The sequence below is a fragment of the Apus apus genome, chromosome 23 (assembly GCF_020740795.1).
Source record: "Apus apus isolate bApuApu2 chromosome 23, bApuApu2.pri.cur, whole genome shotgun sequence".
In the NCBI taxonomy this organism is placed as follows: domain Eukaryota; kingdom Metazoa; phylum Chordata; class Aves; order Apodiformes; family Apodidae; genus Apus; species Apus apus.
The window spans coordinates 2,923,461-2,951,059 of NC_067304.1; the positions used below are offsets into that span (position 1 = coordinate 2,923,461).

At 44.2% G+C, this 27,599-nt stretch overlaps 1 protein-coding gene across 1 annotated transcript; it reads left to right on the forward strand.

Annotated features, from left to right (window-relative positions):
- Positions 1-392: 392 nt before the first annotated feature.
- NUDT3 (nudix hydrolase 3) lies at positions 393-27,599 on the forward strand. Its single transcript, XM_051638814.1, has 5 exons — positions 393-836; positions 14,618-14,728; positions 22,987-23,031; positions 23,702-23,786; positions 25,049-27,599. Exons 1-5 carry the CDS (start codon positions 738-740, stop codon positions 25,216-25,218), a joined length of 510 nt encoding a protein of 169 aa, XP_051494774.1. The 5' UTR covers positions 393-737; the 3' UTR covers positions 25,219-27,599.

Here is a 27,599-nt window from a genome sequence, read left to right on the forward strand (position 1 = left end):
CAATGGGACCCCCGCGCTCCGCCACTGGCGCAACCCGCCCTCCCCGCCTTGCGTAAGCGGGGCCTTCCTGACCGCCCGGCGCCTGCGCTCTTTGCGCAGCGCGCTGTCAGAGCGCAGCCATGTGCCGGGCTCTGCGCCGCCGCCTTTTGCGTAACCCCCGGCGCGCCCCGCCGCAGCCGCCCGCCGGGGCACGAACGCCCGCCCCATTCCCGAAAGCGGCCTGCGCCGCTGGCGTAGCGGGCTGGCGGCAAGGTGCGGGGAGGAGGTGGCGCTGTCTGCGCTGGGGGGGGGGGGAGCGATTCTGGAAGCCGGTTTGCGCCACCTGCGCGGCGGGCGCGCCGGGAAGTAGCCGGGAGCAGGCGCCGGCGCCCGGCGGCTTCTACGCCGTTTGCGTAGCGTGCCCCAAGATGGCGTCGCGGTCGTCGTCGTCGGCGGTGGCCGGAGCGCGGGTGGCGGCGGCGGAGCGGCTGGAAGTGAAGGGAGGGATGAGGCGGGCGAAAGGCGGCAGCGCGTAGCGGGCGGCTCCCGGCCTGCGGGAAGACAGAGCGAGACCGAGAAAGAGACAGTCGCGGGGAGGCGGCCTCCCCCTCCCTCCGTCCCCCGTCCCCCCCCGTCCTTCCCCGCCCGCCCCTCACGGGAGCCCCGGCGGGTCCTGCCCGCCCCCGCGCTCTAGGCCGCGGGCCTCGCCGTCCTCCGGCCCGCGCCCCCCCCCCCCGGCTGCCCCCTCGGAGAGGAGGATGATGAAGCTCAAGTCCAACCAGACTCGCACCTACGACGGGGACGGCTACAAGAAGCGGGCGGCCTGCCTGTGCTTCCGCAGCGAGAGCGAGGAGGAGGTGAGGCCCGGGGGGGCACGGCCCCCCACCCGGGGACGGGGCTGGGGGCGAGGCCGGGGACCCCCCTGCAGCACCCGGAGACCCCCGGGTGTGATTTGGTGGCAGGGGATTTTGATTGATTATTTTTTGGTCTAGGGGCAGTTAAGCCTCGCTAGGAAAGTTGGTGCTTCAGCCTTGTCTTTATTCCTCTCTGCTAAACATAAGTGAAATGCCCAGAATGAAGCTGGGGTGGGGGTGGTGGAACGGTCTGGGAAGGAGTGTTGTGGTATGCGATGGGATTTGGCGGTTGAGTGGACCGACCACGCTGGCAGAACTTCAGTCCAGCACATCACATGAGATGGGAGAGGAAACCTGACCTTGGATTTATAAAAAGAAACTGGGATAAAAGGGGACTGATGGAGTGCCAGAAGTTGCTGTCCAGAGAGGCTTGGGAGGAAGTGGGAATTAAAGGTAGATGGGTTCGATGCTAAGTGGTTGTATTGTCCGTGAAGTTAAAAAGGGAAAACTTTACTCACTATTCTTTTTTAATATCATCTTGGGGTACTGAGGCCAAGCTAGGCTGCAGGTCTTTTTTTTGCTTCTTCTGGGAGTCAGGCATACTTCATTTCATTTACTGGTTCCTGAGTGGCTGTGCTAAAGTCTTTGTTCTCCTGATTATCATATTTGTAGCTACAGGAAATCGGAAGGGAATGCAGACAGTTCACTGGAGGAAAGTAAATTAGCATACTGTTCAGTTATTCTTTAACATGGGGAAGGAGGCTTGACAAACCCTTTGTAGCTGTGCTGTCATGGTGAAGAACATCAACATTTCAAGCATAAATGGTCTGACATGAAAACGGGCTGTTTTGGTGAAGCATTGATTGTAGCTGGTCCTTCCCACTGACTTTCAGGAAATGTGTGATACTTTGAACTCACTATGAAGAAGAACATAATTGTGTAATGATGCTGGGGCTAATCAGCATGGGTGGTTGAAGGCATCTGTGTTTCCTGATGTGATTGTACACAATTTGTGAGGCAAGCATGGCAATTCTCAAGAGTTGGGTGCCTGGCCATGTTTGATTACAGTATGGTTGAAGGTAGAAATGTAGTTTGAAGAGCTCCCTGATGCAATCAGCTTTTGGCTGGTTAATTAGTCTTCATTTTACAAGGCCTCAGTTGGCAGCGTCACAGGGGCTCCAGCTGCCCCCATGGTGGTGGTTGGTTATGTCTCTGGCCAGTGAGAACTGGTGTCCAGAGCTCTTCAGGTGTTGGTGACACGAAGCTTTGCTCACACGGTGGGGTCACAATACTGACCTGAGATGGGAGAAGGAAAAGTCAACTCATTCTGGAGACACACTGACTTGTGACAAATTTCTTTCAGTGTAGGTTCAGCTGGCTGGGTTTGTTTAAGGTTGAGTTTTAAAGCCGTTTTTATGTCAAAGTTTTCTCATTCTCTTTTGGCTTGAAACGACTTGAAGTGGATTGAAATTGTCAGCAGTTTCAGGCTTATAGTTTCTAGGTAAGACCTAGAGTAGAGAAATCTGTTTACAGTTCCAAAGGCAGGAGTTTTGAGGTAGCTGGTCTCCCTGTGCTCATTGTGCCTTGTCATTTCCATGGGCCTGTTCCAAAGGCTGCCAGTGAAGCTCTGGAGAACTTCTTGTGTATCAGGAGAACAGAGGTTCTCATGTGAGCATCATTTCCTCACTTGAGCTCTGGTCACTCTTAGTGTTTGGCCTCATCTCTGATCTCCCCAGTAAACTGAGGTGGTGTGTTGTGCTGTTCTGTGACACTGAGGAGCACTAATTGCTTTGTAAATAATGCAGCATAGGATGTAGATTGATTTCCTCAAGTACCTGCATGTATGTGGTTGTTTATTTTCTTAACTTTTGATAAGAGAGCCACAGAATCAGAATCATAGGATGGTGAATGTTGGAAGGGACCTTACAGATCATCAGGTTCCAACCTCCCTGCTATGAGCAGGGACACCTCCCACCAGACCAGGCTGCACAAGTCTCATCCAACCTGCCCTTGAACACCTCCAGGGAGGGGGATTCCAAAACCTCCCTGGGCAACCTGTTCCAGCCCCTTACTGTCCTCATGGTGAAGAATTTCTTCCGATGTCTAGTCTAAATCTTCCCTCTTCCAGTTTAAAACCATCACCCCTTGTTGTATCGCTGCCCTCTCTGATGAAAAGATCCTCCCCAGCTTTCCTGGAGCCCCTTCAGGCTCTGGGAGGTGCTCTAAGGTCTCCCTGGAGCCTTCTCTTCTCCAGGCTGAACACCCCAACTCTCCCAGCCTGTCTCCAGAGCAGAGCTGCTCCAGCCCTCGGATCATCCCAGTGGCCTCCTCTGGACCCTCTCCAGCAGCTCCATGCCTTTCCAGTGCTGAGGGCTCCAGCACTCCAGTGCACAAACAGTGAAGCAATGAATTACAGGGTTGTTCTATCTTGGATTGGCTTCCTGAAGGCATCACACACAGCCTTTCAAAAACCATCTTTATGTGTGGTGGCTGGGTATTTAATGCTGAAACTGCATCTGGTGTCCTCATGTGTGACACACCTCCTGCAGTAGCTGGTCATGAAGTGGGATTTGTCAAGAAATTGAGGAAAATTATTGTCAAAAGTCACACCCTAACTAAACACATCACACCAGGATGGACTCCTGTCACTGATACTGCTCTTCATCTTAGCCAGAAAGCCTAGAAGCCCTTTAAATTATGTTTATATCAAGTATTGAAATCAGCAACCAGGAAGCCTTGATTTTTATTAATTTCTTTCTAATTATTTCTTAGCTTAATTCTCGTTTGTTGCTGTTGATTTAAACTTTGGGTGAAGTCAATTTATTTGATCCTATTGCTGCTTGTGCTTTTTTGCTAACAACAAAGGTGTTCCCTGGACACATTTCATGAGATAGTTTAACATGTATGTCAAAGATTTCTATTTCTGCTGAAGAGTAATGCATTTTTTTATTCTGCTGCTTGCATTTTATTATTCTTTCTATTTAAATGGAAATTGAGATCTGTTAAGGCCTCTTTGGAAGGGGAAAAAAAACAAAACAGGACCAAAGTATGTTAGTTAAAGCTCTATTAAAAGCTTACTCTTTAGAAACAAAAGAAAAAACATGTGTTCATAAAGTTTTTAGACTTTTATACAGAAAGTATTACAGGACTGGCTGGTTTTGTTTTCTGTTTCTTTTAACTTTCCCCCCTAACTCTTCAGTTCATTGATATAATATTTTTAAAAATCATGGCAATCGATGGAGATTGCTAAAGCAACAAGGCTTTGGTTAGGCATTACATTTGCAAATAAATATCCTCAATGCAACAATACTTTGTTTCATTTTTTAGCTTTTAAGTGATTTAGTTTTCCCTTCTGGTGCTTAAGGTTGCACATTTTCTCTGTGTGGCATTTGGAAGCTGCTGCTTTTGGACGTGAAAGAAGCTCTGGGACGTTTTTTTGGAAGACCAAACGTTGGCTGAAAAGATGTCTTTGTTATGTATTCCTTGAAAAAAAAGTACAAGGAGAATTCATTTAAACATGAATGTCAAATGGAACAAGAAAAATACATTTCTTAATTGGGCTGAGGGGGGAAAAAAACCAAACCAATCTCTATTTGTGTTGGTTCATAAAGAGTGAGCAGCTCAGAGCGATGGTTCTTTGGGCAGGAGGGAGAACAGGATTGATTCAAAGAGAGTGTGAACAGACTTCAAAGGACCTTTGGGCAGTGAGCGCCAGGACTCTGCTCTTTCCAGCTTTACAAATGGAGTAAACTCCCTGGATATTTGCTGCTTCTGTAGGAGTGGGGAAGAAGAATGTGCAGATCAGAAGATCCCAAGTCTTGTCTTATCTCCAAAATCGCTCCTTTTATTGGTAGCAAAGTCAGCGCCTCTCAATATTGGTATTGTGGGGTTCTTTTTAAGTAACACAAGTATTATTTTTTTATGTGGACCAGCTGTTGCAACGAGGAGATGTTCCAGAAAATTTCCCTAACCCCTCCTCTGATGAAGCAGATGGAAGCCTGCTCAGTGGCAGCATCTCTGTGTTATATTTTAAGAGAAATAAAGAGGAACAGTTTGGCTTTAAGTCCCCACGCTGGTGTAGCTACAGGTTGAAGCATGCCTGCATTGTAGCTGGTGAAAGGACAAGCTGCTCATTAACAACTGGTATTTTTAAAGACTTTTGGGGGAGGAAATGCTTCAGAAAGAATAAGATCCAGGATTGGTTGTCTTTTCTTAATGGTGAATGAGGTCTAAATGGGGATGAGAAAAGAGAACTTTCACACAGCGTCTGGTGAGCGCCCTGGCTCTGCCACCCCGCGAGCACGCCAAGCTGGTCACCAGCAGCCACGTTGCTGGAGCCCCACAACAGCCTCACTTGGGGAAAGAAGTCATTTGAATGCAAAAGAACCTTTTGTTTTTCCTCTTCTTTTTTTCTCTTGGGTCAGTTTGAAACCAAGCTATGATGTAATATTAACTGTAGGCTACACTGATGGTCACGCAGTGTTCCTGGGCCATCCTTTGTAGGTTTGCTTCAATATAAAAATAGGAATAGCTAAAAACTCTTGGAGTGCTTCACTTTAGGGACATAAAGAAAGCCCAGCATCATATGATCATCGTACTTTCCCTGGAATGTAGTCTCAGAATCCCTGTTCCTATGGCTCGATCACTGAGATTCTGATCTCAACAATGTTTATAAATATCTCCAGGGGGTGTCAGGAGGATGGGGCCAGACTCTTCTCAGTGGTGTCCAGTGACAGAGCAAGGGGCAATGGGCACAAACTGGTACACAGGAGGTTTAAGCTGAATATGAGAAAATACTTCTTTAAGAGCCCTGGAATAGGCTGCCCAGGGAGGTTGAGGAGTCTTGATCCCTGGAGGCATTCAAAACCCACCTAGATGTGTTCCTGTGGGATCTGCTTTAGGGGATACTGCTCTGGCAGAGGAGTTGGACTAGATGATCTCCAGAAGTCCCTTCCAACCCCCACCATGCTGTGATCTTGTGACTCTGTACCTTCCTTTCAGCTGCATAAAAGGGTTGTGGTTGAAACGAAGTCAAGTTGTCCCTGTCTGCAGCTCACACCTTACTATATCTCCAGCAGGATATAAGCCAGTTTAGAAATAGTTTCCTTGCTTGTGCTTCTCTCCCTTTTTGCTGTGCTGGTAGGAAGAGTAAAAACCTCTGCAAAACGTAACTTACATCTTAAAAATTGTTTTCTAGCCTTTTCAGAAAGGCAACTTTCAGAACCCATTTTACAAGCAATTCCATGGTCTCTTTCCCAGACTACAAAAGAATGAAAATTGTTCAATTATCACTTAATTGACTGGAAGCTCTGTAAGCTGGTGTGAAACTGAAGAATCAAATCAGTTTTATTCTGCTGCAACTCAGTGAAAGTGATGAACATGGAAGGAGGAGAGAGTGTTGTCCAGCCCTGGGTTTGCTGAGGAGGACACAACAGTGGTGGCCTCTGTCCCTTCTCTGCATAACACTCCCCTGAAATCTCTTTCATCTCAGATTCATTTTTGGCCTGACCAGAGGCTATAAATGATTTTCCTGCCTTTCTCCCTTCACTTGTTGTGTTCCTTCCCCCCTTTAAAAAAAAAACCCTCATGGTCAGTTCCCTGACTTGGTTCATCTTGGCATTCTTCAGAGGAGCTTCCAAAGCATGAAGGCAGACACAGGTGGTTGTGGGGTGAATCCAGCTGGAACTGCTGCCAAAGCACCTCAGCTTCCCATGAATGGTCTTCCAGAGCCTTCAAAAAAACCTTTTTCCCTTCTCAGTCAGAGAAAATGATCATATGCTTGGCTTTTTTTTTTTTAAATAAGAAAAATTATTCTGGTTCGTACACCTCTGAGATGGGGTCACCCAGAAAATTGGATAGAAGAAAAAGAAGAAACTCAATTCCACCCTAGGAATAGGAAATGTCAGTGTTCAGGTGCTGTACCCAGCAACTGGGAAGCAGGTACTCAATTTCTTTAAACAGTAGATCTTTTTTAGTCCAACTGGGAGACTGACTTGCACAGAGTAGTCAAGGATCTTTCAAATTTTGTGCCAGTTTATCCAAATTTGTGTCTCTGTAGCTGCCTTTGTTGTGCAGGGGATAATGCACAGTGACTCTTTGTTCTTTGAAATTTCTTGTTAACATGTGAAATATAGAGGGATACAATTACCTACTGGGTAGACTTTTTCTTCAAGATGCTTCACATGGTTTGCATGTTAATTTGTATTGACTTGGGTTGTTAGTTTTTCTTTTGTAAATAACATATATTGATGTTATGTGTAGAGTTGACTTATGCTTGAGAAGCTCTCGAGAGTCTTCATGGCTGTAGGGTTTTTGCATGTTTTATGAACAGGACTTGTTAATCATAGTATGGTTTGGGTTGGAAAGGACCTTCAAGATCACCTAGATCCAACCCCCTGCATGGGCAGGGACACCTCCCACCAGCCCAGGTTGCTCCAAGCCCCATCCAACCTGCCCTTCAACACTGCCAGGGATGGGGCAGCCACAGCTTCCCTGGGCAACCTGGGCCAGGGTCTCCCCACCCTCACAGCCAAGAATTTCCTCCTCATGTCCAACCTCCATCTCCCTCTTCCACTTTTCATCCATCCCCCTCATCCCATCCCTCCCTGCCCTTGTCCCAGGTCCCTCCCCAGCTTTCCTGGAGCCTCTTCAGGCACTGGAAGGTGCTCTCAGGTCTCCCTGGAGCCTTCTCTTCTCCAGGCTGAACACCCCAACTCTCCCAGCCTGTCTCCAGAGCAGAGCTGCTCCAGCCCTTGGATCATCTTAGTGGGCTTTCTGGACTCTCTCCAGGAGCCCCATGTCTTTCTGTTGGGGGCTCCAGACCTGAACACATTCACCAGGTGGGTCTCATGAGAGCTGAGTAAAGGAGGAGAGTAAAACAGTAAGTGTCTACATACACAACTACTGACATCCAGAGTCATTTGGTCTGCGTAAAAGAACCAAAATACTCCATTTACTTCCCCCCCCTTAGAAAACAAATAGAAAAAGGCAGTTTAAAAGCTAGCATTCCTCTGGAAAAAGTCTCCCTGGATGAGTTGTGTAAGTACCAAGTGGTCAGCAAACTGGTTTTGACAGGCAGAAATAGGTTTTCAGGTTTGGGGTCTTTCCCTGGGAGTGCCTCCTTATCAGCCCTTTGCTTCTGAAGCAAGTGGCTGCTGGTTCAGGCACTTGAGCTGCTTTCCCTGGCCTGTCCCTGCTGTGAAAGGCATATTGCAGATAATTCTTGTGGTTATCTAAAATGCCATTTGGATGGAGGGAGAGGACTCCGGATTGTGTTCTCCTTCAGGAAGAGTAAGCAGTCATTCTAAAGTCACAAGAAAAATGTAGGAACAGTAATCTGACCTTTGATATTTTGAAACCCGAGTAGCTGTGCATTACGTGATGATTTATTATTGTTATACCAAGAAGTAGCCTAAAGACCAACAGGATTTTCTTTATTTTTTTTCCCCTCTATGGTTATAGGACTGTAGATGCTATGCAAAAGCTTGAAATGACTTCTTCCAGTTCACCTCTTGCTCCTCTTTCAAGATGTATGCTTTACTTTGTCAAGTTCTGTAGCATGAATAATTTCCCCCTCTAGCTTTTTTGCCATTAATTCCTGCCTCTGGTTTCTAGGAAGGTTAAATCACCTTCTGCCAGGGAGCAAGATGTGTGTGTGTGGAAATCACACTTGTCCAAGGAAGCATATACTGCTGAGGAGCAGTAATTCTCCTGCCAGGACATGCTGTTATGGTCAGGAGAGGGCTTTTCTGTGGCTTGTGTGTATTCTTGTCCTAGCTAAAGTCATTGTCATGTTTAAAGCCACCATAGCTTTGCTGACCACAGGCTGTGCTTGTTACTCCTGTGTTCTAAGAGACTTGGGGTTGCTTAGTCTGGAGAAGACTCCAGAGGGGACATTGTTAATGTCTATAAATATCTGCAGGGTGGGTGTCAAGAATGGGCCAGTCTCTTCTCAGTAGTGCCCTGTGACAGAATGAGGGGAAATGGCACCAAGTGACAACACGGGAAGTTCCACCTCAACATGAGGAAAAACTTCTTTCCTGTGAAGGTGATGGAGCCCTGGGACAGGCTGCCCAGAGAGGTTGTGGAGTTTCCTTCTCTGGAGACTTTCAAGACCCATCTGGACACGTTCCTGTGTGATCTAGGTGTTCCTGTTGCAGCAGGGGGGTTGGACTGGATCATCTTCACAGGTCCCTTCCAACCCGTGTGATTCTATGATTCTAACTTTGTAACATGCCCTGAATAGCAAGAGGGTGGGAGGAGCCCTCCTGTAAACCTCTGTGGGTGTGTTTAGTCCATCCTGCCTTAGTAGTTTGGTCAAATGTGTGTTTTGTTGTAGTGTAATCAAGGCCATGTTTCTACCAGTTAAATTAGATTAATTTTTGCCCAGCTTTGCTAACTCGACTGTCTTTTTACCCCCTCCTGCTCTTCTTCAACTCCATTTCTCAGCTGTTCTTAGTGTTTAAAGGTGGTTTGATGTGGTTGAATTGAGATCCCAGTTTTCTCAGATGAAAAAGCATGAAGTACAGTAGCAAGAATACATTGGGATTGTGAGAACATTTTGTTAACTTTGACTGAAGCATGAAAGGTCTTTATTATGCAGGACACAGAGCTGCACCAGCTCCAATGTCCTGCCTGGTCATAGGGCACATTGGAGAGTCTCTAGCACAGCTAAACTTCAAACTCCTGAATACAGAGACTCTTATTAAATCGAAACTTATTCCAACAAAGGCAGATTGTACAGGCAAAAATCATTGAAGTCAGCCATCTTCTCCACCAGTCTCACTGCAGCCTGTTAGGAAACGTGTCATTTTCTTGCAATCTTATGTTCTGATAAATAATGCTGAAGTGAGAAATGAGTTGAAACGTCGGGACATTTTTGCTTGAGTTGCTGTGCAAATACACAATGTTGTGGCTTAATTTTGATTAGGAAGGAAAGTGCAAAGGCCCTTTCAATAGCCAGTAGCTATAGGTTGGCTTCTGACAGCAGAATGCTGGCTGGGTCAAAAACCATATACTTAACATCTTGTCTGCTGTTTCTTATTAAGTCTGCCAGCTTGATTGTCCTTCGACTGGTGTGTGTGGGAAGGACTGTCTTTTCCTGGAAGTCTGGAAGGTTCACAGCTCGTTTTCTAGTAATGTTGTAGCCCAGCTTCTAATAATTCTGTAGCCCTTTTTGTCTTCACTGTAATGCTTCTGTAAAGCCTCTCTCTAGGAATCATGTTCCTTACAGTGTTGCTACTCTTGTTTTATTTATGGGCAGTGTTGGTTGGTGTTTAAATCCACCATAGCATGAAAGAACCTGGGAATCCCTCAATCTCTGCTCTGCTAACTGAGAATTATTTCTGTGCTTTATCTTAGTTGTCTTTTTTTTTTTTTTTTTTTTTTTTTTGCTTTGGAGAGCACCATTATTTCGGGGGAATAAACAAAACTAACCAATCCTGATGTGAATGCAAGAGATTTGTATGTAATTAGGTTGGTTTAAGGTCAGCATTGTGTATCAGGGACTCCCAGATTTATCCTGGTGACAAAATCTTTTCCCCTTTTCCCATGGAGCTCCCAGCTCCATGTGCAGCAGGTCCAGGCAGCCTTAGATATCTCAGCATGTTTTCCTGTCTCCTCCTGGGGTGAGTGGGTGGGCTGCTCTACATTTGTTTGGTTTTTTTTTTGTCTGTTTGTTTGATTACACTCTGCTTTGAAGGTTGCTTACCACGAGGGCTACAATCTAGCACTGTCTAGGAGCCCCTGCTGTAGACTTCAAACTTTGCTTATTTTTCTAACATTTCTCTTATTTCATTGATTGTGTTTGAAAGCTACTTCAGGGCTGCTTTGTGCGTTGCCAAAGAGGCTTGTGTTGCTCATTTCCCTGCTTTGAAATGACATAATTGTCTTTCAAAGCCTAGAAAACAGAACTTGGCTATGTGATGGGGTACCTGCAAATGCTTTTCCAAAAAAAGAGTGCAAGACTTGGCTCCAAAATCAGCCCCCAAAATCCCTAGTAGGCCAAGAGTCTCAGTAGCCATCTTAAACACAGTTGCCTGGCAAGAATAGAATGGAAATGTCTTCCTTCCTCTGTGTTTAGGCCTGATTCAAGAAATACAGTAAGACATTTTTGTTACATTTTTGTTACTGTTTTGAGCAATAGATCTTCTTTACTATACAGTCAAATTAATGCTTTTATGGAATAATAAATTAAGGAACAAAGATACAGGAGTCGAGGACACAGGAGCTACCAAGTGGTCCTTTAGAAATGAAAAAAATACTCTTTATTTTCTAGAATTCAGTTGTATTGGAAAATGTTTGGTCTAATTAAGGAATCAAATAACGTTTTTGTCATCTTATGTTTTAATAGGAAGGTATAGTTGTCAATCAGTGTCTTGGCTTTTTGAGGTAAAGTAGCCTTTTGCTGTATCACAACTTAGAAAATAATTCTGACCTTGTTGTGGCAGAAATAAAAACTATTCCATCTGTCTTTTGCAACCTGCTCAGCTGGTATCTTCTCTTGCCTGGGTAACTGTGTTCACCCATTCCTCTATCAGAGGGAGAAGGCTTGTGCTGGGGAATGAATTTCTTATCTTGGAAACAGCATCTGGGCTGTTCCACCCACGTATTAATGGTTTGCAGAGAGAGGTGGTTTTTCAGCAGATCTCATTTTTACTGGCTTTGGTGCAGTTTGTCAAAAATATTGGAATGAGGTTGCCTTGTGAAAATACAGATTTGGGATCCATTTGAATGGGTTGCATGGATGGGGACACAGGACTTGTTGAGATGGGTGGCTTTTTTAACACTCAGTAGCGTCTCACCCTCATTTTGAATTAGGCCCTTTTGTCTTGGGAGAGCTCACTGGTAGCAATATCCTGTTTAAAGTTGTTTTAAAAGAATGACCTTGTAGGGCATGTTTCCTGCTCCCTCTCGATGGGATTTCCTTTTTATTAAACAGGAAATAGTCCGATTACATAAAAGTGTGAGAATGACAGGTTTTTCCTTCCCAGCAAGGGTTGTTCACGTTAATTCTATTGAGAAAAATGCTCCACTGCCAGAGCAGCTGAAGTTAATTCACTTGCCTAAAATTGTTGTTTACACCTCAAAGTTCCTACTAGTGTGTTGCTAAAGCATTGTCTCGGGCTGAGCAGTCCAGCAGGCTTTCCTGGAGCAGTCGTTGTAGAGGGATTTTCTTAGCAGATTTCTCACAAGTGGAAGGTGGCAGGAGTTCAACAGCATGAAGTGTGCTGGCTTTCAAAGATCTGTTTCTGCAGCTTTTAAAAAAAAATCTTTTTTTGGTTTTGTTGTGTTTTGTTTTTTTTTCTCTTTGATCTGAAACTCTGAATTGAATTCAGAAACAACAAAGATGGGGCTTCTCTACCTGGCAAGAAAATGTGTACTGGATACCTTTTAAGTTTGTCCTCAGAATCACCTGTTGCCCTCAAGTTGGGAATTTCAGTCCAAGCTCTTCTGGGTACAGTGCTGGTAACGAGTCAGGAGGAATTAAAAGTCCTGTAACATAATAGGAAAAGGTACAGTGATAAGAGGCAGAGGTCAGCACAGTGTGTTGTGTGCTGAGCCTGCAGTGGCCAAATATTGGCAAACCTGAGGTGGCTGCTGGTGATAGCCTTGTCATCCCAGCCCATGGTACCTGGCTGCTGTCCTGAGCCTTGAAGGCTCAGCCATGAAAGAAGTTTACATTCCCTATTTAGGCGTGGCTCACTGATGGTGTTTTATAAGGATTGGGTGTTCAGGGAAGGTAATTTTGTCCTCTTGAGGAAGGCCAAGCACCATGGGATGTTAACCATAAAGTAAATACTGTTCCGTTGCAGCCTAAACCAGAAGATGGGTCAGGTATTAAGCATCTCCTTTAGGAAGCTGCAGAATTGAGGTAGCCCATTTGGCTGAATTCTTTTCTAGGATGCATTATAATTACCTTAATTCAATAGATTGGGGAGCACTGAGGGATTGAAATGTTTGGGGTTTTTAAAAAATAAATTATCATAGAATCAGAATGATTTGAGTTGGAAAGGACCTTAAAGATCATCTAGTTCCAACTTGCTTCTCATGCATTGCAGGTTGAGATGTGAGTTGTGACTGAAGCAGGAGGCTCTGAGACATGATTCTTGTTGGTGGGATCCACAGAAAGTTGCTGATACTCGAGAACACCCAGTTTAGTTTCAAGTTTAGGAAAGGTTACACCAGCAGTTGCTAGAATGTTTGTTGTGACGCTTCTTCAGTTTCTGCCTTCAGCTTTGCTCCTCCTGGTTTGGGAGCTGTGGTTTGGACACCTTCAACTGATCCATGTCTCCTCACCCTGGCCTGTTTTAGCCTGTTACCCCCCCTCTTTTTCCTGCACTGAGCAGGTGTGATCTGGGAGACCTTGGAAAAAGAAAAATCACTTTGCAGGGTGATCAGTTGGCAGGCAGGAATTTTCAAAAGATAAAAGACCTGGGAAAGCCTAGAAACCTTAGGCATGTTTTTATTTCAGATGTTTAATTTTGAATTCTGTAGGTAGGTTTCCTCTTGATAATGAGTGCAAATCTTTTCATATCCTCCTGGTAAATCAACATTTACACAGGAAAGCCTGGGACTTTAGTGTCTCAGCACACTTGAAGTTTGAAATGTCTGATTGAAACTGTTACAGCTGGCCTGTAACCTAATTGGACTGGTATGTTGGAAAGTTTCTGGAGCAAGTTGCTTTGGCTCTAAGCTTTGTGCCAGTGAAATGATGAAGTATAGCACGATGATTCTAATGAACAAGCTTTGTTTAGAGAGCTGAGAAACAGTATTAGTTTTGTTTTTAGTTTCCATCTCTGCTCATGGGTGTCTTGCAAGTAGATGTAATAAGCACAATGCCTCGGTATTCTTTGGGAAAATATTTAGCCAGTTGAGATTGTTACTTAGCTTTTTTGTTACTAGAAGATGACAAAACAAAAACTGGACTTGTGCAGAGCAGAATTAACACTGGTATAAAATGTGTTTCACGGAGAACTGCCACAAAATGTACTTAGGAAAAATTTACTCCTGTAAAAGGGTTGAACCATTTTCCTGATTGAAAAAAAAAAAAAAGTTTGTTCTTCTCCTGGGGTTTTTAAGTGGTTTAATGTAGGCTTGTGTCTCAGTGAACAACCTCATCTAAAACAAAAGAAACCAAGTGCTGGCTCCAGAGCTGAACTCTTTGGTGCCTGTTGTGAAAGAAGAGGCAAACAGGGAAGTTGAAAATCTCTTAAAATTGCACATCAACATTTTCAGTGGGCAGTTATCTGACTTGTGTATGTCATTAGTGTAACTGCAGGAGCAACCAAGGCCAAAAGTACCAGTTAAGTAAGTTAAAGTTCTATCAAACTACTTCTGCAAAGGGTGAAGGTGTTGAGCAACTTCTGTGCCATCTTATGCTGTTGCTTTGTGTATCCTAAGCTGCCAGGACTACGTTAGTGACTCAGGGTCCAGGGGTCAGCTCCTACACTGTAAGTATTGTCCTGCTGGATCAAATAGCAGATTGCTGTTTTGGTATGTGGAGGCAGAATTTATTCTGTGGCACGTTGGAGCAGTGAGAAGGTAATGGCTGAAATAATTAGGAGTGTCAGAGTGCCTTGGTGTCACTGCTAATGTAGTTTGCACAGCTGCCTGAAAGAGGCTGAGGAAATTGTCTTGGAAGAAGTAGAGTATCTTCAAGGACTTGCGCTGGCTTGGTCGTGTTTGAAGGTGTGAGAAGCCAAGACAACCTCTCCTCTTCAGCTGGGCTCTGAAAAGGAGCATTGCCTTGAGTTTGTCCATCAGCCATGCTCTGCTCTCTGCAGGTGCTGCTGGTTAGCAGTAGTCGTCATCCTGACCGATGGATTGTCCCTGGGGGAGGCATGGAGCCCGAGGAGGAGCCCAACGTGGCCGCCGTGCGAGAGGTCTGTGAAGAGGTGAGTGTTGGATGAGACCTGGAGCTGCTGGTTAGCCAAGGCTCTGGGAATTTCTTCTTATCATTCTTGTTTTTTTTCCTTAAGGTGAAGAGGAACGTAGGGTGATATCCACATCATGTGTGGGAGGGGAATCCCGAGTCCTAAATAAAGATAGCACAGGAATGTAATTAAGGCTCTCAGTCCAAATGAACTCTTCCTCACCTGATACCTTTAACTGAAAATAGATACAATTAAGCTGTAGTCATTTTAATACATATGATGACACTCTCAATTTTGTTTTCTCTGTATGAAGAACAGTATCTTAACTTCAAAAAACAGCTGTGCTTTTGTGGACTTGTCTGACACTTTGGTAGAAGGTAGAAATAAGACCTTACAAGCCACTAAAGACACTCCAAATGTGAGGATCTCAATAAGTTTTGGTCTAATTCATATTTTGAGTTTCATGTGAATAAGAGAAATTTATTTTAAGAGTTATAAACAACAATTTCTAACCTCTTCATGGTTTTGGTTCTTAATTTAAGCCCTTTCAGAAGGGGGATCAAACAGCAGATCAAGCAGATTGATGATCTCTGTGGTAGAAGGTATATTTTTCTCTTTAAAGCTGGAAGAATGATTTTATTCTTCAGAAGAACTTAAAAGCCAGCAAATGGCAATTGACTACATTGTGTGTAAAACATGTCTTTAGGATTGACTTCTGAATATGATCAAATTGGGAAGATGCTTGGATTCAGAAACTATTAAATTATTATATATGAATGACCAAGTAGATTCCCAGTTGCATAAGGCAGGATTAAAAAATGCTTTCAAGGGGGTGATAAATCTTCGTGCTGCAAAACAGAAATCCAAGACCTAATTGATGGGATTTTTGGAGGAAGCTTCTCCAGTAGTTGCTTTATTTAATTGTCTGGTATATGAAGGTTTTTCTGTCAAGTATTTGGCAGTACCTACTGCTGCCTAACAAAATACTGAATATTTGGGGCCTCTGGACTAATCGAATGTAGCAGTTCCTGCCTCGTGTGTTTCTCTTTGAATGTTTTTATAATCTAGCAGTTTATCAGAAAGATAGGAAAGGTTACGCTGTTAAGGTTTATTTTTTTAAATAGCTTTAGGTCCCTCAGGCAGGGGGGATTGCTGCTTGCAGATTTTGTTTCCAGCTTGTGCTCCAGCTCCTGCTTTTTCAGTAACTCGGCAATCTTTCAAACACATTACAAGCCAAAGTGAGTTTAACCAGAACAACAGAAATATTTTTAGCTGCAGACTCCTGCTTTTACAACCCGATTGTTATTAAAAATGATTTCATATAGAAGTCAAGGGGTCGTTGAGGAGACACATGGATTTGCCTTTCAAATCCTTAAAATAAACCTGCACGGACCCTCCCTCCCTCGGGCAGCGCCTTGGAAGAGTCGCTCTCTTTCCATGACAGCTCGGTGGCTGAAAGGAAACCTTGGCAGGGGCTCAGTCTGCAGTGAAGAAACTGGTTTGGGCTGGCTGAGATAATCCCCTCTCTCTCAGCTGGTGTTCCCTGCCTCACGTGGACCTGTGCCGAATGAGAATGTAACTCAAACTGTGGCAGCCTGGCAGGGTTGAGTCATTCCCAGAGAAGCACCTTCTCTGCTCAAATACCGCTCCACAAACAGGGAGAACCTCCAGAGCTCCAACAGCAGCAGGGTTACCCCAAGGGCTACCCCCTCCATGACAGCCAGCAGTATGGGATGTGAACACAGGCTGGGAAGCTGACCTGGAGCTCCCAGATGCTATTGAGATCAAGGCTTTCCCAAAAGCCCTCTGCAGGAGAGCAGGCTGTTGTGTGTATAAAATCACTTGAGCTCTTCTCAGCTAATGATGAGCCTGGTGGGAAACACAGGCCAGCTTTGAGGTGTGCAGAGCCTTCCTAGGGTAGGTTTGCCTTCCAGTATGCTGCTGAAGAGCCACGCACCCAGTTACAAGGTACATCAACTGTCTTCAGCTCAGCACTATGAAATGGTGCTGGGGGATTGTTTGTTCCATTGCAGACTTTTGTGCACCCCATTTTCAAGCTCTTGCTGTTGATTTGGCAGGGGAGGTGTTTTAGGAGGCTGCTTGCTGGGCAGCTGGTGAGCATGCTACCTGGTAATCCTTGCTCGTCCTTTCATGTGAAATTGAGGCTTTTTCAGGTAGCTTGGAGCTGGTTTCTGATTTGTTTTATTTTGTGTCGATGCCTTTGCTCCACTTCTGGGACAGGCATTTCTGTCACTCACAAGAAAATAAGAGGTGAGCTGAGCAGGAAGAGTCTGCTCTGTCAGTGAACACACAGAGTAATTTTTATCCTAAAAGAAGGTGATTTGCTTGCTGGGCCAAGTTATGGAAGAAAGATGTGGACTTTCTTTCCCTGACTTTGGTGTGCCTTTCCCCTTTTAATAAGAGACAGTTGAAAAGAGCTGGAGGAACTCGTTCCCATTTCAGTTGCTTGTGGTCTTTGGAGATGACAATAGGCTGTTTTTTTTCTCAATTCTGTGTTGTTGGTTTTTTTTTGCATGGTATGTGTTTGCTTTTAAAAATATACTTCCCTAAGCTAAGATTTTGAACTTCTGCATTCATTGTTTTCACTTCACCTGGTTTGAGTTTATCCGTGGGATCACTGGAATAAATGTCATAGATAGAAATCTGACTTTTCCCATCTTTCTGATTTTCAAAAATTTTAGAAGACCGTTCTGAGAAGGAAATGTTGATTCTGAGTGAAACCTGTGATCCCTCTGTCCCAGTTTGAGTTAGAAGTCCTTGTCCTAGTTTGAGATAGTCCTTATCTGTATTAATCTGTACCAGCAGAAGTATTAAAGTAGGCAGGTACCAGCACTTGTGACGCCTGCTGTTGTCTGCATAAAATATGAAATGACTTGAGTTCTTGGGCATTGTTTTCAGGCAGAGTGGCAGCAGACAAGCACTCTAGCTCTGAATGAGAGCAGCCTTTTCAGAATAAAAGCACTTATTTCTGACAGATTGTTGGGAAATGATGTAATCAGTCCTGCACAGCTGTAAAATCCAGGTACATTCTGAGGTTCACCTTCTAGAAACATCATGTGCCCATTTAAAGAAGTCACTCACACCAATGTAGTATATTTTTTACTTCTTCATTCTTGGATTTTTTTTTTACTATTGCATTCTCTCCCCCACATTAGTTTTGTGTTAAAAATAAAGGTCCCTTCCAACACAACCATTCCAAGATTCTCTAATGATTCTATGAATAAAGGTTTTCTATGTGTTGGGAGCAACTGGTGAAGAACATGTTTTAGAAGTAGGTGCCTTAAATTAAAATTACATAGAGTGACTTTGAGAAAAGCCTCCACGTTCATCTGTTAAACCCAAAGGCATTTCATTTTGCACTTAGAGCATCTTTCACATCCTGACCTTTAAATACTTAGTAAATGTCAAGTTCTGTAAAATTATGGGAGTGTTTTTCATGCTTTCTTCATGGGAAACAAAAGCCAGAGGAGTTGTGCTTGATCTGTGATCAAACAGGCAGTTGATGCCAATATATAAAATAATCCATCGTGACAGTACTTTGATCTAGAGCTCTTTTTTATTTTTCTTTTCCTCTTTCAAACATGCTTTATGAATGATCCTTTAAGTTTCATGTATTTTCGTAGGAATGTAGAATATGAATATCCACATCTTTCTGTGCTAAAATAGAAAGACTTTTTTTTTTTTTTAAATATTGGAAGGACCATGGATGATAGTGTTGAACTGTTCTGAGATTTAGTAATCAGTGCAAATCATAGACCAAATTCAATACTGTCTGTTACCCTGTCTACTCAAACTTCACAGGCTGAGAGAGCTGGGAGAAGAGAAGGCTCCAGGGAGACCTTAGAGCACCTTCCAGTGCCTGAAGGGGCTCCAGGAAAGTCTGGGAGGGACTTGGGACAAGGGCAGGGAGGGATGGAACAAGGGGGAATGGATTAAAATTGGAAGAGGGGAGATTTATGTGAGACTTTAGGAGGAAATTCTTTGCTGTGAGGGTGGTGAGACCCTGGCTCAGGTTGCCCAGGGAAGCTGTGGCTGCCCCATCCCTGGCAGTGTTGAAGGGCAGGTTGGATGGGGCTTGGAGCAGCCTGGGCTGGTGGGAGGTGTCCCTGCCCATGCAGGGGGTTGGAACTTGAAGGCCCCTTCCAACCTAGACCATTCCATGATTCTATGAAAACTACTCAAACATCTTAAAATTCTTTGCTTTGTCATGGAATTTCAGAATTGTAAAAACGCGTTTTTGGTTGCACTGTAGCAAAGAGTGAGATGAGTAAGTATAACCCTCCCTGAGACAGCAGAGGCAGCAGGAGAATTTGCCTGGCAGGTCTGTAATTGTTGTCTTTAGAACGTGTCTAAACTTGCAGTCTTCCTGGGTGTGATTTACTACCTTCAGTGCTGCAAAAATGAGAGCAAAGATTTGGGTGTTTTACCACAGCCCTCTTGCCCAGCAGTGATCTGTAGTAGATGCAGGCTTTGAGCCTAATAGAGCAAAGTAAAATAGCTGAAATTCCAACCCACATTTTCCTTAGCTCAGATGGAAGGAAATAAAAGCTGTCCCTAGGAACAGATGGTGTTGCTGCAGGCTGCTTTTTGCATCTGACCCAAACTTATTTTCAGCTTTGAAACCTGAACCTGCTGTTCTTGGATGTCTTCAGTCATTTTTCTTTATTAAAACAAGTTGTTCCATGAGCAGCAGAACTAGTAAAGCTTCATTTCCTCCAGATTTTTTGTTCCTTGTCCTGCACACCCAGCTCACTCCCCTGGGTGTGTGACAGTGGTTTGGGGCATCTGGCTGTTGCTGTGACATTGCTGCACTCTTGCCAGATCCATCTTTTCCTCCAGTGAGGACACTGGAAACTCACTTGGATCTGCAGAGCAGTGAAGAAGCAGCTCATTTTGCAAGCTCTGAATGTCCTCTTTTATACCTGAGTGTGCCTTTTCCTGAGGAATACCATTGTGGGATTTATTTGCTTTATTTTCACACCTGCAGATGGGACAGTGGCTGCTGGGGCTGTTCCTACCTCCTAGGACACATACATTTTGAGGATTGCAGCACTTCTAATGGTTGGTGGGGAAACGTGCCCAAAGAAATTGTGCTGTCTCTGCCAGACTGTTGGGGCCTGGGAGGGCAGAGGATTCCCAGTGCATTTTCTAGCGAGGAGAAAATTCCTGAGTCATCTGGTGCAAATTAAGCTTTAGATCCAGCTTCAATCCTGCATGAGCCTGTGACTGTTGCTTTTAACTTTCCAAGAAAATGCTCATTGTCCTACAGTGAAGATGAGTTGGGAAGGTGCTGAGGGCTTGTAGGAAAGCAAGAGGCATGGAGCTTGTCCCAAGAGTAGCCTGGCAGTGTTGTTGCTTGTTATCTAACTTGCTTTGTTAGTGAGAACAGCCATGGATTATTTTTTTGGATGTCTTGAGCAACGTTTATGTTAGAAACTTGTGTGAGACTGTGAATTCCACTTCCACATTTGTTTGTTCCATTAAAAAACATGATTGTACAGAGAATATGACTTTGCTACTTGTGTGTGAATCGAGTGCTTTATCAAAAATAGGTGTATAATAATCCAGTGGGACTGTATTAGATGTGCTATAAATTGCCTTTAAAATCCCCTGTACCAGTAGAGTTGTCTGAGGGCACCCCTGGTCTCCAGGGTGTGATGGTTGATGTGCTTTGCAGTCTTTAGTGAGGACTCTTCTTATAAAATCAGCCCAATATTTGTTTGAATCAAACCATTAATTTTTGTCACCATTTACTACTACATGTGGTAAATTAATATATGGACAAAACCTTAACACTTCAGTTGCCTAATGATAAGATGATTTTCCCACAGTTCCTGTTGGTCTTGGCATCACCTCTTGTGCTTTTGTGGGTGCATAAGACAAGGCAGGATGCAGAAGGATGATCCTAGTTTCCAGACAGAGCATTTTTTCAGCTGCCCCTCTGTTTAACCAGGTCAGAAGGAAGAGCTCCTCACCTGCCTCTAGTACTTCAAGCACAGTTTTAGAGCAGGGGAGGGTGGTTGTGCAGTGTTCATCCTTAGTTTCCAGGCTGCCTAGTTGCCTGGAGAGAAATTTGTTTCTGGTCTGGCTTGAGGGTTCACTAAACCATCACAACATCATCATAGAGTCATAGGATGGTGAAGGTTGGAAGGGACCATCAGGTTCCAGCCTCCCTGCTCATAGCAGGGACACCTCCCACCAGCCCAGGCTGCAGAAGGTCTCATCCCTGGCTTTTGATTCAGTGCCTCAGCAGGTAAGTGAGGAGAGCAGGAGCAGCCTTCTCCAGCAACAAGTGAAGAAAAATAGCTGAAGACAGATATTCACCTGAAATATTTGCTTACACATCACCTTTTGATAGGTTCACGTAGTGAAGGTGGGAGCCTCGTGTTCCTCTGTTCCTGCTGGCTGATTGATCTGCTGCTTATCCAAAAGAAAAAAAAACACTCCACTGTTTGAGGCTGCTGCAGGAGTTCTTTGAATGAAATTCATTTGAAGTACTTGCTTTCCAGTTCACCTCAGACAGAGATGAGGCCAGGTTAGCAGCAGTGGTTTTGCAGAGGAGGTAAAATCACTCACCCGCAAAGGTCAGACCCAGTGTCTGCCCTGGCCGCGCTGCCGCGCACACGCGCGTGCCTTGACCTTCATGGAATTGCTGTTTGCCTCCAGAAATAGCCTGCTGGTTAACACTCCCTGGCCCACCTATGTGCTGAGCAGAGTGGCAGAAATACTAATGAGACAATAAACTTTGCATCCAAAAACAACAGAAAAGATTCCATTGAAAAGCTTCTTCCTAGAAGTAGAGGTCAGGGAGCGGGTTACATTTCTATGAATGCTTGTAGTGAGGGGAGCTACAAATCCTTTTCTTTTGGGACAATTGTACCATCAGTTCCTCTTAGAAGCCACAGTGAGGTGTGCTCTGGCTGTATGGTTTGATATCTCTGTGTGTTCATTTCAGAGGCTGGGAGCTTCACCAGGAAAATCTTTTAATTAATTAAAATTCTGCCTTTCTAAAAGCATCTGACTGTCCAGCAACTGGTTAGTAGCTGAAGGAGCTGAATGGTTTATCTCGGTTGCTCAGGACAGAGAATTTGTCTTCTTAAATATTTAGTTGCCCTCACCCAAACATCTTTATTAAAAAAAGCCTGACATAATGAGATCTATATATCTTGTCTGCAGGAGCAGAGGCACTATTTTCCTGACCTGTTTAGGATGTGTTCCAGCTGCCAGAGACAGCAGCTGAATTTACCTTCCAACAATGACTGGCTTTTATGCCAGGTTGTGTGTGTTGTTTCAGACCAATTAAGTCATGGAGCAAAATCTCCTCTTGTCTGTAGCCCTTGGGCTCCAACCATTTCCAGCTGTAAGAAGAAGAGAGTGTAAATGGGTGGTGGAAAAGGGAGGTGTGTAGGGACAGGAGTGTGGGGTGGCATTTTGCATTCATGCATAAGGCAAATCCCAGAGAGCAGAGGTGAGAAACAGCACTTGGGAGAGAGTGACTGAACCACAGCAGGGAGTGGATGTATAAAAAATGACAGCAAAGAGGATGATGTGGGTAGATCCTCAGTAGTATTCAAATAGGAGACAAAACTGTTGCTTAGAGCTTCACTTGATTTGGGTCTGTGCTTGAATCAAAAGCCTTCTTCAATGTGTGGCTGCATTTTATATCAAAAATAGGCTTGTTCCTGTTGTGGAGGCCACATGACAACATTAAAAGTATTTTATGTTTATGTTAAAAGTATTTTATGTTAGCTTGCTTCAAATGTATACAGGACACACCTGAAACATCTGGCAGCTGTCGTGTTGCTTTGATGGTGTAACTGGATGTCTTGTACATAATTTAAAGTCATTTTCTTAAACTATCATTTTAAAGAGGTAAAACTGCTAAACCCCAAGGCAAATTTTCTCCGTGCTTAGACAAGAGGCACCTTTAGAGGAGGTTCTGGTGACTCATGGTGTGTATATTGGGATGCAGTGTCTAAATCATTAGGTAGTTGTTTAATTTATTTTCCTTCCAGATTGAATCCAAAATGGTTTGAATGTAGAAAAAGAAGAAAAAAAAAAATTCCTGGGAATGCATGCATGGTTGGAGCTTGTGATACTTTTGTGTCCTCTTACTTGTGACCATATTGTTTTCAGATGAACAGAATTTTACAGCATTTGCTTCCTGTTCTAAAGGAGCTGCTCCTGCCCAGCAAATAAGGAATTATGTCCTGACCTGTTCTTAAATCATGTTCTTTTTTTCTCTGCACTTTCCATAGGCTGGAGTGAAAGGGACGTTAGGAAGATTAGTGGGAATTTTTGAGGTAAGTTTCAGACCCTGAGACTGTGAGATTTTGATGCCAGAAAAAAGGATTTGGAGTAAAAACCAGAGAACCTGTTTCAAGGAAAACTTCAAATTCCCTGTTTAAAGAAAAACCATCTGCAATTTCCACTCCAGTTGAAATAATGAGTGATGAGCCAGGGTAACAGGAGCTGTTCTCTGCCTTCATACCCTTCTTCCTGCCCAAAAAGGCCACCCAGTGGCTCCAGGACCTGCCATCACCCCTTGCCCCACTGGCCTCTGCAGGGTGGTGAATGTGTGTGCTGAGCCAGCAACTACCCAGCTCTTCTTACAGTTGTTTTCTCAGAATGGTATGAAAAAGATTATTAAAAAGAAATCTTTCCTGAATTTTTTCCAACTGAGGAACTGATTTATAAGCATATTTGCCCACCAAATACTGCCTTCCAGATTAGGAACTAGACTTTTTGGCTGCAATCCTCATTAATATTTTCAGACTTCTCATTTAAAAATGCAACATTTTTTCATAGCTAAGAGCTGGAACGTGAGAGGTACTGCAGCCTCAACAGCTTGTGGTTTCTAGTCACCTTGTAGCTCACCTGCCTTTTGTCCCTTGGTGGCTTTGTCATTAGTTGATTACATTAATTAACAACAAAATAATAACACAAATTAAAAGGGTTCCTTTTCCCTTCTAGAATCGAGACAGGAAACACAGGACATATGTTTACGTTCTTATTGTCACAGAAGTGTTGGAAGACTGGGAGGACTCGGTCAATATTGGTAAGTTTCTTTGTTGGAATGAACTGGTTTGATGCAGACAAAATGTGTCAGCATCCCTCTGGGAGCTGGGATCCTTTTGGTCAAGGAAGGTTGCAGTGGAAACACCTTTGGTTGCTTGGGGAAAAAAAAATGTTGTCCAGTAGATGTTTTTGTAACCTCTGTCATCCAAAATCATAGACTTATAGACTGGTTTGGGTTAGAAGGGACCTTCAAGGTCATCTAGACCCACCCCACTATATGGGCAGGGACACCTCCCACCAGCCCAGGGTGCTCCAAGCCCCATCCAACCTGCCCTTCAACACTGCCAGGGATGGGGCAGCCACAGCTTCTCTGGGCAACCTGGGCCAGGGTCTCACCAACCTCACAGCAAAGAATTTCCTCCTCATGTCCAACCTCCATCTCCCTCTCCCACTTTTCATCCATCCCCCCTCATCCCATCCCTCCCTGCCCTTGTCCCAAGCCCCTCCCCAGCTTTCCTGGAGCCCCTTCAGGCACTGGAAGGTGCTCTCAGGTCTCCCTGAAGCCTTCTCTTCTCCAGGCTGAACACCCCAGCTCTCCCAGCCTTCTCAAGAAGTCAGTTAAGCTGCACAGCTGCCCCTGCAGCAGTTTTATATTTAATTATTGCAGTTTAAGATACTAAGCAAAGAGGATGAAGAGCTGGCCTGGCCTTTCTAAGACTAGAAGAAAACAAATATGGGCAGTGTGATTTAATCCATTGTGTTTTGAATTCTTGGTGTTTAAATCTGATTTCCAAATGAGAGTGAACCTGCTCCACATGAGGTGGTCAGGAGCACTGGAGCACCTGTGACCTGACATTCCTCAGGCTGTGTCCAGAAGAGGTTTCATGGAAGGAGTGAGGAATGAATGCTGTCTACCAAAACCTGAGGGTCACTTGAAAAAAATTGAGTGGTGGTTGGTGTGTGTTGTGGTGGATTGTCTTAAAACGAGTGTTTGAAATGGCAAAAATAGCCCCATAAAAGTGTGGGTTTAAATTAGGAAATGCAAGATGGGAATTTTGGACAGTGGATGTACTGCCTTAAGCAGATACCTGTCTGGGGACAGAGGAGCCCTCCATGTGGAGTTTGGAGGAGGTGGTCAAGAACAGAGACTCTGGAGAGAAAGTTCCCTTTACTGCAGAGTGAAACTGTTCCTGCAGCATCAGCACATGTGACAACAATGAGTGAAAGCTCATCACCCATCAGGAGTCAACACAGAAACACCTCGTTTTGTTGCACCTACTGATGTTTTCTTTTCACCCCCAGGAAGGAAAAGGGAATGGTTTAAGATAGAAGATGCCATCAAAGTTCTGCAGTATCACAAACCAGTGCAGGCCTCCTATTTTGAAACCTTGAGGCAAGGCTGTTTGGCAAACAACGGCACTCCTGTCATGACCACGACGTTCTCGGAGAGCTCCATGTCTGACATCAGATGACTGAAGACTTCCCTAGGAGAGAGAGTTTGAAAAACAGACTGAAACCTGGATTTCCCTTCCCCCTCCCCTTTTTCACATGCCTCCTCTATCCAGCAAGGCATGGGCAGCAGCCTGTGGCAGAGCAAGTGTTGAGTGCTGCAATTTAGTGCAAGGTGGGATTTTATTTTCTTTTTGTCAGCTTGGGTTTTTTTTGTTTTCTTTTTGGTTTTTTTTTGGTTGTGTTTTTTTTTGTTGTTGTTTTGCTTCTTTGGATCTGTATTTTGTAAAATACATTTTGTGCATGAAGTGCCCCTTTCCCTTGACACCTTTTTTCCATGGCCTGGCAAGTCAAGGCTGCCACTTTTGCCTCTGCCTTGTGTTCTGAAGTGTCCCCTTTGTGTCATCCCAGCCATAGCCACTTTTTTTGTTTGTTTTTTTTTTTTTTTCTTAATTAAAAAGACTTCAAATGTGAGATCAGCTCTTTAAGTCTTAGTCTGTACTGTAAGGTGCTGCTCAGACCTGTGTGATGGTCACTTTCAGCCCCTATGTATGAACTTTATTTTTTAGATGGAGAATCTAACATTTTAATTTTGCAGGAATTTTTTTTTAATCCTGGTCTGCTTCTGAAAAGAAGGGTTCCTAATGAATCTGTTTGCCTTTTGTTCTGTTTTATTTTTTTAAAAAAACAACAAACAAACACAAATAACTACACGTTCTGTGGCAGTGCTAGTGGCTGGGCCAGTTTACTCCCTGATTTAGTGCAGTGACACTTGAAGTTGAGGGCAGAGTTTTGATCACCTGCAGACATCCCTGCTGCTCTGTTGCTTCTCCTCCAGCTTCCACCAACCTCTCTGCATTTCCATCCAAGTGAAAAGGAGTTGGTCTTTTTAACACTTGGCCAAAAAAGAAGGTATTTCCTCAGAAATACTATGATAGAAACTGAGTTTCATTGTCTGTGGTAGGAATTTGGGATTCAACGTGGGGTCAAAGTCTGGCAAACTGGAGCGTCGCTCACCACTGCTGTTCTGCTGATCCTGCTGATGTCTCTTCTTGTCCACATGCCTTATTCTGTGCTGAACTGGATACTTGTGTCATTCTTGCTAAAGCTGAGTGTTCCTGCACGACCCCTGGGTTGGATACCCATGTGTGTCCCTGGAAAGACGTCCTGGAGGGGGGGGTTGGAAAAATATTCGGGTGTTCAATCTCTTGTCCTGTGGTTCTGCAGCACTTACAGTTGCACCATGGAGCATGCTCAAAATGTTGGAAACTCTCCCTCTGGGAAAGGTACAGCTGATTCCTGAGCAGAATTGCTAGCTGGAGAAGTGCACCACTGAACAGGATAGTTCCCCTGATGCATTGGCACACTTCACATGATTTCTTTCTGTTTGTTTGTTGTTTTTATCGATGTAAGTTTCATGCTGTCTTGATTTGCCAACAGTGTTGTCTAGTTGGGAAATAAAGTGGGAAGGGTTGGGGCTGGGGGGAGGTGGGTTGGGACAGGTACAAGTTTTGGGAGGGGCATTAATTAATCCCTGGCTTGGGACAAGAAGAAGTTGCTGAAGAATTCAGTGACTTCTCCTTTGTCAGAGCATAGCCAAGATGTGAAATTAAATCTGCAGTACTCTTGTTGTTTTTTTTTTCCTCCTCTTTATTTAACGAAAAATATTCTAATAAACACTCACTGTTCCAGTGTTTTCTCTCTTCCCAAGAAGCCCTTACAGCAGGAATATCTGCTCAAAAAATATCCATGGAGCCTGGGAGGAGGGGGATTGGTATCCTTGCTACTTTGGCAAGAAGCTGGTGATTTGCAGATCCTGTTCTGTTCCTTCCCTTGTCTTGCTTTCATCAGGCTGGAGCAGCCAGGCCAAAAGCAGTGCCAGTGGTCACCACCATGAAAAACCAGGCATAAGGAAAAGCCCAGAGGGGATTATTCAAGGAGTAGCTTGTAACTGAGCACCTGGAATTGAGCCTAAATTACACCAGTTCAGTTCACTTCGACTTAAGAGACGAATGTACAATTACTTTCTCACTCTGTGCTGATCGGCCTGAACCAAACTCTCTAAAGGGCTTGAAGAAGTTCAGTTTGCTGTTACAGAGCCCCCAGTGGCACCAACACAGCCATCTACTGCCTTCAATTCAGCTTTTTGGGTTTGTTTTTGTTTTTTTTTTTTGGTCTTTACTGTACAGATTAGTATGTTGAAAATGCTTTGCAACAAAACAGCTGGTACTCCTGAAAGAGTAACTGCAGTTTTAATATCAACAGCATGCACACTTTTGTTTTTCAACTAAAAATGTTTTTACAGGGCTGTTAAACTGACAATTTAGGGTAGAATATTGTTAATGACTTGCTAATGGCTTATTTGTTTGGGTCAGAAAAAAAAATAAATTGTGCCAAGAAAGTG

Excerpts from the sequence above, each read along its gene's own strand:
- NUDT3 (XM_051638814.1), top strand. The coding sequence starts at position 738 with ATGATGAAGCTCAAGTCCAACCAGACTCGCACCTACGACGGGGACGGC. Across the intron at positions 837-14,617 it reads GCAGCGAGAGCGAGGAGGAG|GTGCTGCTGGTTAGCAGTAG; the intron begins GTGAGGCCCGGG and ends TGCTCTCTGCAG. Across the intron at positions 14,729-22,986 it reads TGCGAGAGGTCTGTGAAGAG|GCTGGAGTGAAAGGGACGTT; the intron begins GTGAGTGTTGGA and ends CACTTTCCATAG.